The sequence below is a fragment of the Octopus bimaculoides genome, chromosome 9, assembly GCF_001194135.2.
Source record: "Octopus bimaculoides isolate UCB-OBI-ISO-001 chromosome 9, ASM119413v2, whole genome shotgun sequence".
NCBI classification, from domain to species: domain Eukaryota; kingdom Metazoa; phylum Mollusca; class Cephalopoda; order Octopoda; family Octopodidae; genus Octopus; species Octopus bimaculoides.
In genome coordinates, this window is record NC_068989.1 from 35,201,714 (window position 1) to 35,218,479 (window position 16,766).

At 35.5% G+C, this 16,766-nt stretch overlaps 1 protein-coding gene across 2 annotated transcripts in view; it reads left to right on the plus strand.

The window, feature by feature from the left end:
- The window catches only part of LOC106874289 (A disintegrin and metalloproteinase with thrombospondin motifs 6), a 54,253-nt gene that overhangs the window by 19,570 nt on the left and 17,917 nt on the right, over positions 1–16,766 (plus strand). For both annotated transcript variants that reach the window (XM_014921964.2, XM_052970618.1), the window contains 8 exons: positions 1,009–1,072; positions 3,915–4,017; positions 6,564–6,697; positions 8,212–8,335; positions 11,311–11,391; positions 12,612–12,775; positions 13,704–13,842; positions 15,678–15,807. In XM_014921964.2, coding sequence (XP_014777450.2) covers positions 1,009–1,072; positions 3,915–4,017; positions 6,564–6,697; positions 8,212–8,335; positions 11,311–11,391; positions 12,612–12,775; positions 13,704–13,842; positions 15,678–15,807 — 939 coding nt within the window. The remainder of the gene's footprint in view (positions 1–1,008; positions 1,073–3,914; positions 4,018–6,563; positions 6,698–8,211; positions 8,336–11,310; positions 11,392–12,611; positions 12,776–13,703; positions 13,843–15,677; positions 15,808–16,766) is intronic.

Below are 16,766 nucleotides of genomic sequence, written 5' to 3' on the forward strand. Positions count from 1 at the left end.
GGGAGGGGTGCCACATCAAAAACGGTTGAGGAGTAGGGGCTGAAACCGGACGTGGTTCCTCCTGATGATGTCTTTAACCACTGGATCCTATAAAGGAACTATTGAGGTAGTGAATCACAAAACGTGGTTGGAATTACTTTCCAGTTAACAGTGGAAGTGACTGAATTAGTAGTTGAAATGAGTGTTATGAAAGTACAATAGCCAAAGTAAGAATGAAGTGGAAAAAGTTTAGGAAGTAAGCAACAAAATCTACTTCATATGAATGAAAGGTAGACTGTATGTGCGTATAAAGTGCCATATTGCATGGTAGGGAGACACAAATGCTGATTTTGGAGGATATGCAATGGCTAAAAAGCAATGCGATGAGCATGGTCCACAAACAGCTTAATGTCAGTGTGCATGAATACTGGTGCCCAAATAGGCAGAGAAAAATTGGGTATCAATAGTTTTCACTGTAGCATCCAAGGAAAGAAAATTGTGATGGTATGGAAATGTGATATATAGAGGAATGGTAGTTGGGTGAATGTGTTGATGCAAGAGGCTGCAGAACTGAAAAACTGAAAAAAATGTGGTTAAGAGTGGTCAAGTGCTTTCTCCTTTCTGGTTTTGAGAAGCCTAATTTCTCAAGATTGGTATTTAGGCAGTGTTACATATCCTAGGGCTCCAGTAATTACAGGTATAAACCTGAACTTGTAATCTGGATAGAGTAACTGCAGATTTCTCAATAGTTCAGCATAGGTGTTCCCTTTTTCATTGCTCTTCAGCTTTATTCTAACATCCACTGGGTAGCTAATCTCCACAACTGTGCAGTTTCTTTTCTCTATCCCATATCATTATATCAGGTCTGTTGTGCTTACATTTTATTGAGGTCTTTACTGGTATATTCCACCAGTATTCCTATGTATGTATGTATGTATGTATGTATGTATGTATGTGAGGTAATTTTTTTTATTCTCGAAACATTAGCAACACATTAACAACTATTAATTTCTTGCTCTCTTTACACAGACCCAAACATGGTGGGAGATATTGTATTGGAAGAAGGAAGAAGTACCGTTCTTGTAACACACATGTAAGTTGTACTTCCTTAATTTTCTCAATATTTATTATTATTATTACCAACAACTTCTGTTCACCTTAAGTCATCATCCAATCAGATTATAAGTAATTCTTTGTTTTGTTTTTTTTGGTGGGTGGGGGTGGGGTGGGGGGCACAGTAAATCTCAAAGCAGACAAAGACCCTAACAATAGCACGTAGAAGTTAAAAAGCCTTTTGGAGAGAAAAAGTCAAAAGGTGGTATGTGGGACACAAACCTGTATTTCCTGTAAATATAACAAGAATTCTACCATAGAGCCAAAGTGATTCTTTTAATTTCTCTATCCATTTTCAAAACTATTTTTGCCAGCAAGAATTGTATGTTCTTGACATAAGAATTTAGAAACTTTCTCCTTTTTACTTTTGAAGGAAAGCAATGCTCTTGATCTGTGACAAGACCTTCAAGACTGACAGGAGGGAGGGAAGTATACTCAAACTAGAAACCTGGCCCAAGTGCTTACAACAGAGTGGGTTCTGTTAAAGCTCACAAGATGCCAGGTGGTTGTCAAATCATGCAATGCATTTAGGACTAGCACCCTAGGAGGCCATAGTGGATCTTGAACTTGGCATGCAAAGTGCTGGGGCAAATACCACAAGACATCCAGTCTGACCAGTTTTACCAATCCACTGTCATGGATTGGTGCTTTTTTTTATTAACCCAAAAAGGATGAAAGACAAAGTTGAACTCAGAGCACTGAGAGTCAGTACAAATACCATGAAGCATTCTACCTGGTGTTCTAATGCCTATGCCAATTTGCTACCAAATGGATAAATGTTGTCATTGTCATTTTGAGAATTATCTAACACTAGATTATCCCATGAATCCATATAACAGCCAATACAAATGCTAATTGTCTAGTTGGTTGATTTCTACAGTCACACTTCACATCATGTAAAGAGAGAGGAAAGGAGAGATTTAACATTAGAGGTGCAGGATGAATGCACATACTAGACATAGTGACAGGAGGAGGGGGAGAGGAAGTAAATAAGTGAGTAGTTATGGGAGGAGTTATACAAATGAAAAATTTGTTTTATCTAATTTTATTTTAAGGCTAAAAACCTTTTTCAGAAATTAGCATGTGTGACTGTGTGGTAAGAATCTTGCTTCCCAATCACATGGTTCCGGGTTCAGTCTCACTGTGTGGTACTTTGGGCAAGTGTCTTCTACTATAGTCTCTGGCCAACCAAAGCCTTTGAGTAGATTTGGTACATGGAAACATGTGTCATACTAAACAAAATCTTTGTTTTTTTCCATCTGTTTTAATACTGTTATATATTTATGTGTGTATTTGTGTCTGTTTGTTCCCCTACTATTGCTTGACAACTGATGTTGGTATGTTTACGTTCCTGTAACTTAACAGTTTAGCAAAAGTGACTAATAGAATAAGTACTAGACTTACAAAGAATAAGTCCTAGGGTTAATTTCTTTGACTAAAAAACACTTTACAGTGGAGCTCCAAGTAAAAAAATAAAAGATTAAAAGAACTTCATCATTTTGTACAATCTGTCCTTATATAATGCAAGGTACAAGGGGGTACCCAAAAGTAACTGGAAACATTTTCTGTGGAACAAGCCCGTTGTAGTTTAGCTTTTGCCATTAGAAACCACTTGATGTGACTCTCAGGCATCAGTCTACTGACTGGTGTTGTCCAGTGGGGTCATACTACCACATGGTGTGTCTTTGTTTTGCAGTGCTTCTCCGCCGTTTGTCAGTTTTTGCAATGGCTGAAACGAAAGAACAGCATGCTTCCTTGAAATTCTGTTTACTTCTGGGGAAAACAGTGGCCAAAACAGTTGTCATACTTCAAACAACTTACAAGGCTGTTGCCATAAGCAAAACACGAGTTTATGAGTGGTTTTTCACACTTTAAGGAATGGTTACTTGTCACTTGAGGGCCAATCTTGTTCAGGGCGACCACAAACTCCCGAATGAATGAAAAAATCAGGAAAATTCATGAACTAATCTTGGAAGACCATCACTGAACAATTGATGAACTTGTTGATATGATTGGTGTGTCCTGGAGTCCCTGCCAACGAATTTTGAGAAAGGAACTTCAAATGAAAAGAGTTGCAGCAAAATTTGTGCCTCACTTGCTCACAGAAGATCAAAAGCAGTCATGACTGAATGTATGTCGTGAACTGAAAGAACAGTTGGAAGTTGATCCAGACCTTTTTTGAAGGTCATCACTGGTGACAAAAGCTGGTGCTATGGAATTTGCAGATGTGGAAGAGTTGGAGAGAAAAACGACAGAGGCGTTAAAAGCCATCGCCTCGCAAGAGTTCCAGTACTGCTTCCAATAGTGGAAAATGTGTCTGGACTGGTGCATTGCTTCAAATGGAGAATACTTTGAAGGCGATAAAAGAGTAATCATGTAAAACTAAGAATAGAATAATATTCAAAATTCTGGTTTCTTTTGGGTACCCCCTTGTAGCCATGTATCTTCTCTCTAGCAAGACACTTGTGCCTGTCAGTCTATCATACTTTAGCCTCTCAACACCTGGCATAAAACTACAGGTGTCTCACCATAGAGGCAATACATGGCCACTCCAGCAAGAAAGGGAGAAAGAGCTGATAAGATAAAGTGAAAAGGTGAAACCCTCAAGGTACAAGGAAGTGAAGAAAAAGAAAATGGAAACAGAGGATCAAGGATAGCTGGGTAGGCAGGTTTGTGAGAGTGTGAAAGGAGAGTGACAGATGGTAGGGATGAGGATAGAAATGAATGCAGTGAATGATGAACATGAATGAGCATAATGTATGGTGATTGGCATTTGAAGATTGATATTTTTCATTTAATATTTACATTGATTTAATTTACAGGATTGCCCTGCTGGCGAAACAGATTTTCGAGAAATCCAGTGTACCTCTTACAACAATGTACCTTTCCGTGGTCGTTACTACACATGGAAGCCATTTACAGGCTGTAAGTTTTGTGTTTCTTATTTAATTTTAATGTAACTTTTATTTGGTATTTGACCACAAGATTTATAAAACGTTTCTACCAAAACATCATCAAAATTTTACTGTGGTCTTTAGGAGAAAATTCTTCAAGAGAATTAATAATGAAACTAATAAGATGGGATAAGATGAGAGAACAAAACTCTAGTTAGTAGCTTGATATGCAATAAACTAGTTACATCTCTCTCAAATCACACTTTTATCAGTCAAAAGAATTTAGAAACAGAAAAAAAAAAGAAAGAAGAGAGGACAAATTGAATAATGTATTGGGTCATCCCATAAATAATGCTGTCTTTTCCAATTACATGAACTAAAAGTCGGAGGGGGAAGGGATAAACTACCTGCATCAGCTTGCTATAAAAAGCAGGTAGTAATTTTACCTTGTACTTTTTCTTAGTGCAAGTTTTGAAGAGTGCAGTTCGATTTTAACAGTTATTTTTTCAAAGCTATAATGGAAGTGACAAAAGAGCATATTTGGCATATTTTGCTTTATGAGTTCAATAACAGCAACAATGCAATCGAAAGTGCAAGGAATATTAATGCAGCATATGGGGATCAGACAATAGGCATAAGCCAGCGTCAATGGTGGATCCAGAAATTCCAAGCCGGAAACTCCAGCCTAGGAGACGAGCCTTGTCCTGGAAGACCTGTAGAGCTCGTCAAGGATGTCCTGCAAACTCTGGTGGAACAAAATCTCATTGTAACTGTTGAGGAACTAGCAGAGAAGCTTGGATTTGGTCATTCAACCATTCATCAATAACTGTGTGCCATCAGAAAGTCAGCAAATTGGGTCAATGGGTTCCTCACAAACTTTACGAGTCTAATCATGTGCAGAGAGTGAATGTGTGCTCTTCTTTGCTGTTATGTCTCACAAATGAACCTTTTTTTGGACCGAATAGAGACTGGTGACAAGAAATTGATTCTCTATAAAAATATCAAGCACCAAAGACAGTGGGTAGGGAAAAGAGAATCACCGGCAACCCAGGCTAAAGGTCCTCACCCATGTAAAGTGTTGTTATCTGTTTGGTAAGATATGAAAGGTTTAGTCCACTTTGAACTTTTAAACCCAAACCAAATGATAACAAAGCAGATCTACTGCAAGCAGCTTGAGTGGCTTAAGTGAGTGCGAGAAGAAAAACGACCATCTTTGGTTTCAAGATGGAAGGTGTTCTTCCATCAGGATAATGTTCAGCCACATACAATGAAGATGACATTCCAAAGGCTGGAGCAGTTTGAATGGGAAATGAGGCCCCACTCACCCTATTCACCAGACATTGCCCCATCTGATTATCATTTATTCAGCAGTCTTCAAAATAATTTGAATGGAAAAAATATGAATTTTGTGGACGAGGTCAGAACAATACTGGAGGAGTATTTTTCATTATGGACAAGTGAATTTTGGAAGAGGGGCCTTGCAAGTCTACCAGATAGATAGAAGAACATTGTAGAAAATGAAGGGGTGCATCATTTAGATTAAAAAAGAACTTTGTTTATCTTTATTTTGAAGAAAGTATAAAAAAAACACATTATTTATGAGATGACCCGATAGTTTCAGATTATGTCTGATAAAGAAAAGATAGTGTGGACACAGAACATTTTAAATCATAAGCATGCATGGCCATAGCAGCAACAATTATGATGGTGATGATGATAATGATGATTGGAGAGAGAGGAATTAGATGTCTATGACAGTAATAATGTTGCTGCTGATGGTGATAATGGTGATTTTAAAGGAAGCTAATTATTTAACATGGAAATTTAGTTGAGGATTTATGTTTAAATTTAGATGAGAACAGGAGCTGTGTTTACTGCTAGCTGTTGGAAGAAGTGTAATATTGGGTGGTCATTTATAATATGACTTTAGTATGGAACTAAATACACATGTGTATGTGTATCTAGGAGTGTATATGTATGTGTATATGTATATGCGCATGCGCACACACACACGCATGCACATACACACACACACGGGCTCACACACATAAATGGAATTTTGCTTGGGATCACACTTGGAAATTGGTCCCTAATATTTAATGAAAAAACTCTTGTACCGTACCAGGTTAGCTCAGTGTTAGATGTAAAGTGAGAGGTTATATTGATGAAGCAATCAAAATAATCACAGAGCCCTGCTATCATCAGGGAAATGGCAAAGTCCAGTATTCATAAAAGGAGTAGAAAGATATTCCATACTGTGTGCACAGTTTAAAGTGTGGATACATAAGAAATACAGTGGAATCAGAGGCAAGATAACAGTGAGTATATACTGGATGATGGTGTTCAGAAGTCAGGAATTAAAAAGTTTTTTCAATTTGGAAAAATATTGTGTTCTCAAGCAAACTACTTCATTTATCAATGTATTTAGAAAATGTTCCTTGATTTATTTTTAAAATGATACATTTGAAAATGACTCCTAATATTTAAATGAAAAAAACCCTTGTATCATACCAGGTTAGCATAGTGTTAGATGTAAAGTGAAAGGTTATATTGATGATTTTCTTCTTTACATTGCAGCTCATGTGAAACCATGTGCACTAAACTGCTTAGCAAATGGATATAACTTTTACACTGAACGTGCACCAAAGGTCATTGATGGTACTAGGTGTTTCCCAGACAAACTTGATATTTGCATCAATGGGGAATGTTGGGTAAGTTTGTATATATAATATCTATGTAAAGTTTCCCAAAGAAAATTTCAATTCAGTGAATATATTTTGAAAGTGAAAAAAAAAAAATTTTTTTAGAGTAACGTTGCTGGTCACAGTTGATATATTAAAATTTAGTTTATATATTTTTGATATTTCCTTTAGGGTCAAATTTATTGCATATATTCTTTTTAGATGATAATATACTTAATTTAAATTTTATTTTATGTTAACATTTTAAGAATTTCATAAACTTTCAAGAGAACATGAAATAATTCTTATTTTCTATTTTTCTTGGAACAGTGAGAGCATAAATGATAGCATGCAAGTATTGGGTTGAGAAACCCTTTTAGATAAAGAAAGTCCAATGGTAGAACACTTGTCATGCATACAGATGATGTGGGTTTGTGCCCCACTGGTAGCCTTCTGAATTTTCTATCCACAACGGTTTTTCAACCAAATATTTACACCTTATTTACATTGTTTACATTATTTACATTTGACAGATATTTGTCCTCACTTTGATTGTTGTTAACACAATGATTCGACTGATATACCCTCCAGCCTTCATCAGGTGTCTTGGGGAAATTTCGAACCTAGGTTCTCATTCCTAAGGTATTTTTCGATGTTATTATTATTATTATTATCATTCAGGTCACTGCCTGAAATCAAACTCGGAATCTTGGGGTTAGTAGCCCGTGCTCTTAACCACTGCACCATATGCCCGTGACCTGAATAATAATAATAATAATAATAATAATAATAATAATAATAATAATAATAATATCGAAAAATGCTGTGGGAATGAGAACCTAGGTTCAAAATTTCCCCAAGACACCTGATGAAGGCTGGAGGGTATATCAGCCGAAATGTTGTGTTAACAACAAACAAGATGAGGAAAATATCCATCAAATGTAAATAATGTAAATAATGTACTTAATTCCTCATTTCTTAAATATAGAACTGTACTAATATTTACACATTTAATTTATGGCTTTATGTACTTTGAGATTCTCCGTTTCAAAAGAATAAAGATTAATTTATATATCCTTTTTAGATATTCTTTTAAGATGATAAAATATAAATTTTTGTCGAGGGAAAATATTTCAAAAGATTTTTGTTTCCTAAATGAAAATGAGTTTAAGGTGCTCACGCGCACTCACACACACACACACACACACACACACACACACACACACACACACACACACACACACACACACACACACACACACACCACTTCAAGCATGTCTTATTAATATTTACTATGATACATTGCTTGGGGGCAATTCAGTAGGATTGATAATGTGACAAGATGATGCTTTGTAGTTTATATTCATGTGGCTTTACATTCTGAGTTCAAATTCTGCCACAGTCAACTATGCTTTACACTTTTCCTTGGTCAATATGATAAATTACCAACCAAATCTGAGATTAATGTCACCAATTATAAACTTCACTTGAATTTGAAGCTTTGCAACTGTTAGTTATCGTTTTCTTCTATGTTGCTTTGGTAGAATGTTGGCTGTGATCATGTTCTTGGATCTGCTGCAAAGGAAGATAAATGCCGAGTATGTGGTGGAGATGGATCTACATGTAAAACCATATCTGGTACTTTTGATCAAATCTTAACTCAGGGAGGTAAGACAGTCTCTTTGCATGAAGTTCTTTTTTTTTTATCAGCAACGGATTCTGTGAGTTAAGTAACAGTTGTCATTTTACATTTACATTTATCTTTGTAGCTATCACAGTATAATGCCAGACAACAGCCAGTATCTTATAACATTGTGAATAAAATGTCTTTACCACATACCCACACACACACATACACATACGCACACACACACACACACACTTATACATATGTGTATGTGTGTGTGTATGATGGTCCTCATTTCAGTTTCTCTCTACTGAATCCATTCACGAGGCCTTGGTCAATCTGAGACTATTGTAGAAGACATTATTCCAAGGTACCACAAATGGGATTGTACCCAAGACCACAAGTTTAGTAAGCACACTTCTTAATCACTCATCCATTTGTGATTGATATTCCTTGTGCAAACATTTATGTCTCTATATTGGCAAAAAGTATTTGAATCATCATCAGCAGCAGCAACATCATTTAATATCCATTTCTCACACTGGCATTGGTTGTATGATTTGACAGGTATTGGTGAGCCAAACTCTACTGTCTGTTTTGGCATAGTTTGTATGGCTGGATGCCCTTCCTAGTACCAACAACTTTTAGAATATATTTTATTATTTATAGGACAAAAAAATGGAGACACTTCAGATCATTAAATCTTATAGGATATTTACTTATCAAAATCATGCAACAAATAAATCTTAAAATGTATTTAATACTTTCTAATTATAAACAATCTTTATAGTAAAGGCGTTTCTACATTAATTAATGAGGGACTTCTATGCACTTACTCAACCTGCTAGAAATAACAGCTAAATCTTTCTCTTACATTGAATAATATGGTACTAGATACACAATGTTTGGAAAACCAGAGGTAATTTCTTACTCTTAAATTCTTTGTTGAAACAGTACTCTAGTTTCTTTCTCATGCTGCTCAACACCAGTGGAATATAAGATATTAACTTATCAGTGAAATTGTCAATACATATCACTTGAACCATTACTCATCATCATCGTCATCATTATCATCATTTAACATCTGTCTGCCATGCTGGTAGGGTTGCAGCTGCACCAGTAGGGTTGCTAAGTAACTTGCAAGACAAAGACCTCTCAGGACAAGAACAGCAAGAAGTGACTTTGTGCCAGGTGAGAGGTTGAAGTATAATTAAGGGAAAGAGATTGGTGTCTTACTGTAGAGGAGATACTTGGCTACCTCAGTAGGGAAAGAGAAGAAAGGAAGGAGTGACAGGAGAAATAGATAGATAGATAGAGAGAGAGAGAGAGATGGTCTTAGAAATACATTGGGATCTACCTTCAATTAGCAGGGCGGATAGAGGGGGATATTCCATAAGAATGTGAAGGAAGATGTTTAGAGATGGGGAAGAGGTGACTATCTCAAGTGATGGTGAGAGAAATTGGAGTGGCTGGTAGTGGAGGTATGGTAGATATGTAGATAGGCACACAAGGGAGAGAGGAGGGGCTTGCAGTGGGTAGTGATCGTGGGTGATGGGATGAGGGGGTTAGAAAGATTGATTGTTGAGAGAATTTGACAGATGACAGATTGTGTATGTGTAAGAGGGAGTTGGGGTATGGCCTGTGACAATTTTACTTAGCTTGATGTGTCTTCTCAAGCACAGCAAATTGCCCGAAGTCTCACTTTATAAGTATAAAACTTAATGGTTCCAAGGAACCAATGATCTTACAAATTTATGTATGATATACATTTATTAATTCATTGAATCATTCGTTGTTTCTTACATATCGCAGGCAATAAATCTCTTCAAGGCATGTGACTGCAAGTATATATCATTGACAAGGCTCAAGAAGGTTGAAATGCATCTGGTATTTTTGCAAGCCATTGCAGGGAGGATTTGTCATCTCCTTCTGATATATATTGTATTTTAAGCACAGCATGTCTATGGGATACTTTATTTTGGATGAAAACCACAGTGTTTTGCCTGTCAGTAATATATATAAAGTATGATTCATAGATGGCAATTTTAATTTAACACTACTTCACTTGTGTACACTGAGCTTTTTAATGTCTTGAATAACTGCTCCAATACTGACAGACTTTATAAGCCTATTAACCTTTGGTGGAATAATAAGAGAAAACCTGTTATAAAAGTTGTGAAAAAATCCTTAGGAGATGTATTCAATCTACCTTGGTTATTTTACCACTTTTGTTATCATATTTCAATTAAATTTGAAAAAACAAAAAACAATGAAGAATTTAGAGAAATAACTTTAACATTATTAAACAAGGTGTTTGGAATGAAAATTAACATGGAATTTTGGTGGAAGGTTTTAATTTAGATCACTTTAACACAGAAATTTGTATTGTTGAATTGTCAGCAGTTTCAGGCAGGTTGGTATCTAAAGGGGTTGATATCCTGTTTTATGGAGATGTGAAATTATGGAAATCTTATTTTTTGGTGTTAATTTAACATTTGATGTTGTGACAGTATAGAGTTCTAACCACATTCCTCTTATGTATTGTAAGTTGAAGATAGCTATTCAAGTGTAATATAAATATTGAAAGGGTTTTAACATGACTCTTTTCTCCAGAACAATAAATGTAAATAATTATTGCTCTACCGACCAAACTATCACATGTTATACACCACCGATCACAAAGCGTTTCCTTACACTGTTACATCTTTCAAATAATGCCACTCTACTGGCTGGTGTAGGTTAACATTCCTCCTGAATGGGATGCCAATCTATTGCAGGGTTACCCATTTACAGCTGAGTGGACTGGTGTAATGTGAAATGAAATATTTTGCTCAAGAACACCAATACATCACTGGTCTGGGAGCCAAAACCACAATCTTGAAATTGTCAGGGCAACACCCCTAACCATGCACCTTCACATAGATAATTATAACAGCTATTGCTTATTTAAAATGTCAATTGTCATGTAAATTTTCCAGCTAAGATTTTGTTCTTATATCAATTTTTTTTCTCCAAGACTACCATGAAGTTGTAAGAATTCCAAGAGGTGCTATGAATATAAGAATTGCTGAGAAAGCTGAAAGCAAGAATTATCTAGGTAAGTCTATCTAAGGTACTTACCTACAATAGAGTTTGTGTGTGTGTGTGTGTGTGTGTGTGTGTCAAGACGCATAGCTCAGTGGTTAGAGCGTTGAGGTTTACTATTCACTTTAGAACCCACCCCTATACCTTTTTCTGTACTCATCCCTTAGGGTCATTGTAACATATCACTCCCACCTTCATACTCTTTACACATATTCATTCCTCACATTCTTATCTCTTCCTATCCTTCCCCTACTCCTCTCCCATCCCCCTCATAATATTTTGACCACTAACTAACACACCTTTTTTCACTTTCTTTCACTTTTTCATTTTTTTTCCATTTTCTCTTCTGGTTTTCACTTTTTCGTCCTCTTTCTTTCCATCTTCTTTTCTCACCTTTTCCTTTTGACCTTCTCCTCATTTTAACATACACATATCTTCTCCTCCTCTCTTTATCCATTTAATTACTACCACTACATTCTCAAAATTTCATTCACACCACAAGACCCCTTTGAATGAACAGCACATGGAATCTATGTCTCCACACTTTCCTTTTGTAATTTCAAAATATAAACTCCTATTGGAATTTACATACCATGGACATAAAGCATTTCTACCACTTCTACACACCACTTTCCTTGGATAATGGAACTGCAACTATAACATCTTTATATAATTTTATTTCTACTTTCATTCGCCTATTTCCTTCTATACTCCTCATTTCCATCCTTTTCCAAAATAACTGCTTATATTGGACTCTAATATTTCCCTCTATTTAGCAATCTCACATCGTCTCTGATGAAGGGATATCCCTAGTATCCCAGAAACAGCTGTAAGACTATCTTTCTCTTTATAAATGTCCTGAAAATTCCACACAGCCTTGGTTTCATTGTCTCATTTTATTTAACATATACATTTAACATATTTAACATGCACATTTAACATATACAAGACCCGCATTAGACTCTTTACTCATATCACTATCGAACTGAGAGTCTAACTATGGTCCTTCCATAGCACTTACATAGCCTTACCTGCTGCCTTGGGTCTTCTGGATACCAATACCTCTCTCATATATAATATATATATATATATATATATTACAGTATGTACTGTGTACCACCAGTAGTAGAGATAACCTATTATATGGCTTTGCTTTATATTGACAATCAGTGTAATTCTGAACAAATACCAGTAGCTTAAACCATAAATAAATGTTGATTTTCTCATTGACAGCACTAAAGAATGAGGGCAGTGTCTATTATATCAATGGTGGGTGGACTATAGATTGGCCGCGTAAGTTTGCAGTTGCTGGAACTATTGTACATTATGATCGACATAATGATGAACCAGAATCCTTTTATGCTCTAGGACCTATCCAGGAGAATTTTGTTGTAATGGTAAGTTAACACATTCGATAATATAGCCTTAGATATACTATACCTAAAAGAAAGACATACGGTCGTGTTTGGAACAGGCGTGGGTACACCAGGCAGTTGTCCAGGAGCCCTGTGTTAATCTATTCAAGATGTCATTGTGTATGTAGGGTCTTCAGTACATTAATTTGTCAAGGGAGCAGTGGCGTGTATTTTTCTTAAAGCAACCCTGTCTAGGTTACCTTTAATTATAAGTGTGTTTGAACAGAAGTGATTATCTGGATCTAAACAACAAAAACAATGCTTTGAATGACATTGTGACTAATAGAATTTGAAATCAGATTATAAGAAAAAGGAAACTAAATATTATGAAACATTTTGCCTGGTGATCTACAGTTCCTGCCATTTCTTGGTCAGAAAGATTATTATACATGGTCACATCAAAAAGAAGCCAACTGGTTATTGCCATTTTATTATTTGTTTTCTTAAAATATAGGTGCAGGCATGGCTGTGTGGTAAGAAGCTTGCTTCCCAACTATATGGTTTCAAGTTCTGTTCCACTGCATGGCATCTTGGGCAGGTGTCTTCTACTATAGCCACAGGCCAACCAAATCCTTGTGAGTGGATTTGGTAGACAGAAACTGAAAGAAGCTCATCATATACATATATATATGTGTTGTGTGTGTGTTGTGCGTGTGCGTGTGTGTGTGTGTGTTTGTGTGTGTGTGTGTGTTTGTCCCCCATCACCACTTGACAAGCGGTGTTGTTGTGTTTATGCCCCCATAAATTAACAGTTCTGCAAAAGAGACCAATAGAATAAGTATCAGACTTAATAAAAAAAAAAGTACTGAGGTTCTTTCATTTGACTAAAAAATAAGGCTGTACTCCAGCATGGCCACAGTCTAATGACTAAAGCAAATAAAAAGATAAAAACAGATTTATTATTTTGTAGGTTTTGTTGCAAGAAGAAAACACTGGGATTACTTATGAATATAACGTACCATTTGAGGCTAACAAGACCTCACATGATGTGACAAAATATTCATGGAAACATTCCAACTGGTCTGAATGTTCAAAGACATGTGGTAAAGGTAAATAACGATTTTTATTCCCTTCAAATTGACATTAGGCTTGGGGATTTTCTACTGGAAATGAAATGAAAGTTGTGATATTTATGCACCCGTTTCATATGAATTAGAAATCAAAGTGAAACAGTTTGATATGAGAATGTAATAAGGTAAAACAGTCTTCAAAGTGTTGCTACAGCTGGCCACAGTAATATATCATCATCATCATCATTTCAATGTCCACTTTCCAATGCCCATTTGGGTCAGATAAAATTTGTTGAGACAATTCTATAGTCAAATACCCTTCCAGGCACCAACTCTCACCTGCTACCAAGTAAGGTAATGTTTCCCCAAGACCATACAGGTTTCCATAGAAAATTGGACATGAATGACACTGCTTGCACGATGGGAATATATTTTATATATCTCAATAAGTATAATAAGTATAGCCTTATACTTATGAAAACAGCAGATGGAATGTTCACTGATATGTGTATTGCTCAGTTGAGCCAGAATTAAATGAATATTGTCACACAAAGCAGCATTGAATAAAATATTAGTGGGACCTGTGGAAATTCCTTGGAATGAAAAAAATTAAATGGAGATATTAAGAAAGAAAGGATTATTTGCATTTTTATTGCATATAAATCACATTGTCGTCTGTGCAATAAATCATACAAAAATATACAATAACAATCTATACAATATTTAATGCACATTCATTAGTATTTAATTCGATTGAAACTGCAAGATATTGATTATTATTGCATATTCCTTATTACACAATATTTTGTCATAATTACTTTACATTATATACAATTAATGTACATAAAATTATAGATATACACAATGTTTTTTATTTACATGATTAGTTTCAATTCCATTGCAAATTTTAAAAGAATAGAATTCCCAGTTATTTTTTCAAGGTCATTTCACTTCCAGTCACAATAATATATTATACTAGTGGAATCCGTGAATATTTCACAGAATTAATGGTAAACTTATTGGGTCATTTCTGAAAACTTTATCCAAAAACCTGAAAGCATAACCTGTGTTGTGTCTGTATCAAAAGATAGCCACTCATTTGTTAATCATTAAAAGGTGAAGGAAATTGAAATACAATGATTACTTAATGCACTTTATATATATATACACTATATATACTTTATGCACAATTTTATAGACTTAATACACAGCACTCTCCCTCTTTCTCTCTCACTCTTTGCCTTTCCCTTCAACTATACAGACAGGCTAAGTAACAAGAAAAAAAAGCTTAGGTCAAAAAAAAAAAAATACACATTTCATTCACCAACAGCTCTTTCCCCCTTATCTCCATCTCTCTCTCCCCTCCCCTCCCACCTCTCTCCATCCCGATCCCACTATGTGTGCACATGTACACGTGTGTGCATATGCATGTGTGTGAAGATTTCTTTTCAGCATATCTTCACATGACATCATTTAAGCAAAGTGGTGATGTCATGGTTATATAATTCCTGTGAACAACACTCTCTGATGCTCTGTGGTTTTAACTTTTGAAGACTTGTGGATTGGAAAACAGTTAAGGGTTTGTGACTGAAAAGGCATCTGTCCATAGGATAATGCCTCCATAAGTCTTCATTTGATTTATGTCAGCATGAAAAAACAGGCATAAATATGATGAGGAGGACAATGATAATGCTGGTTGTAGTGGTGGTGCTGGTGATGGTGGTCAAGGTGATGATGGTGATGATGGTGGGGATGATGGCAGTGGGGGTGATGCGCTGATGATGTTGGTAGTGATCGTAGTAATGAATGATGATGATGATAATGATGATATCCATAAATATATATATATATATGCATACACATATTATTTTTAGGTCAGAGTGTTGCCACTCCTATGTGTCGGATGGAAGCAAATGGTATACCTGTGAATGAAGCATTGTGTTCTCCACAGCCAAAGCCTGGACAGCTAAACCAATGGTGTAACTTACAGCCATGCCCACCTCAGTAAGTATTTTTTACTTCTTTCTCTATGTTTCCTTCTCCACTTCTTAACCATCATGATCATCATTATCAACATCATAGTCATTATCATAATAACTCCAACCATTATCTTTATTGCAGCAAGAATCACTTTTTTTTTTAAGACCTCAGCAGCATTTGAACTGAGTTCAAATATCACTGAAGTTGACTTTGTCTTTCAGAGTCTTTCAAGGTCAATAAAGTATGTATCAATTGAGCACTAGGATTGATGTAATTGATTAACTCCTTCCTCCAAAATTTCAGGCTTTGAGCCTAATGTAGAAAGGATTATTATTATTATTATCATTATTACTGTTATTAAGGTGGTGAACTGGCAGAATCATTAGCATACTGAACGAAATGCTTAGTGGTATTTCACCCATTGTTATGTTCTGAGTTCAAATTCTGTTGAGGTCAACTTTGCCTGAAACAAGCTATGGTTCTATGATGCAAATTTCCTGTTTTAAAGTGATGTAAACTAAAAATTCCATCAAAATTTCATGCTAATTTATGTTCCAAATGCCAGCATAAAAATGACAGTTATTCTGATGAATTCTTCATTATTTTCAACATTATTCAAATAAGCAAGGGCAATATATTTAAGCAGAAATATGGTAACAAAAGGGTTATAGAAAGGAAAAGTTGACTGTTATTTCTGATAGATCAAGTATCTATATAGAGCAGCATTACTCAACTGAAGTTCCCCAGAATCCTAGGGTTCCATGAGAAAGAGTGAGAAAAGCTAATGCTAATTTCATGATCATAATATTAGTATACATGCACAACATATTGGTTATTGTAATATTGTAATATAGACATCATCCTATCTAACCTATTATGTTATCAAAAGAATATAACAACCATTGGGGATATATTTAGTGATGTCTGTAATTTATGGATACCCTATATATATATATATATATACATACATATATATATATATA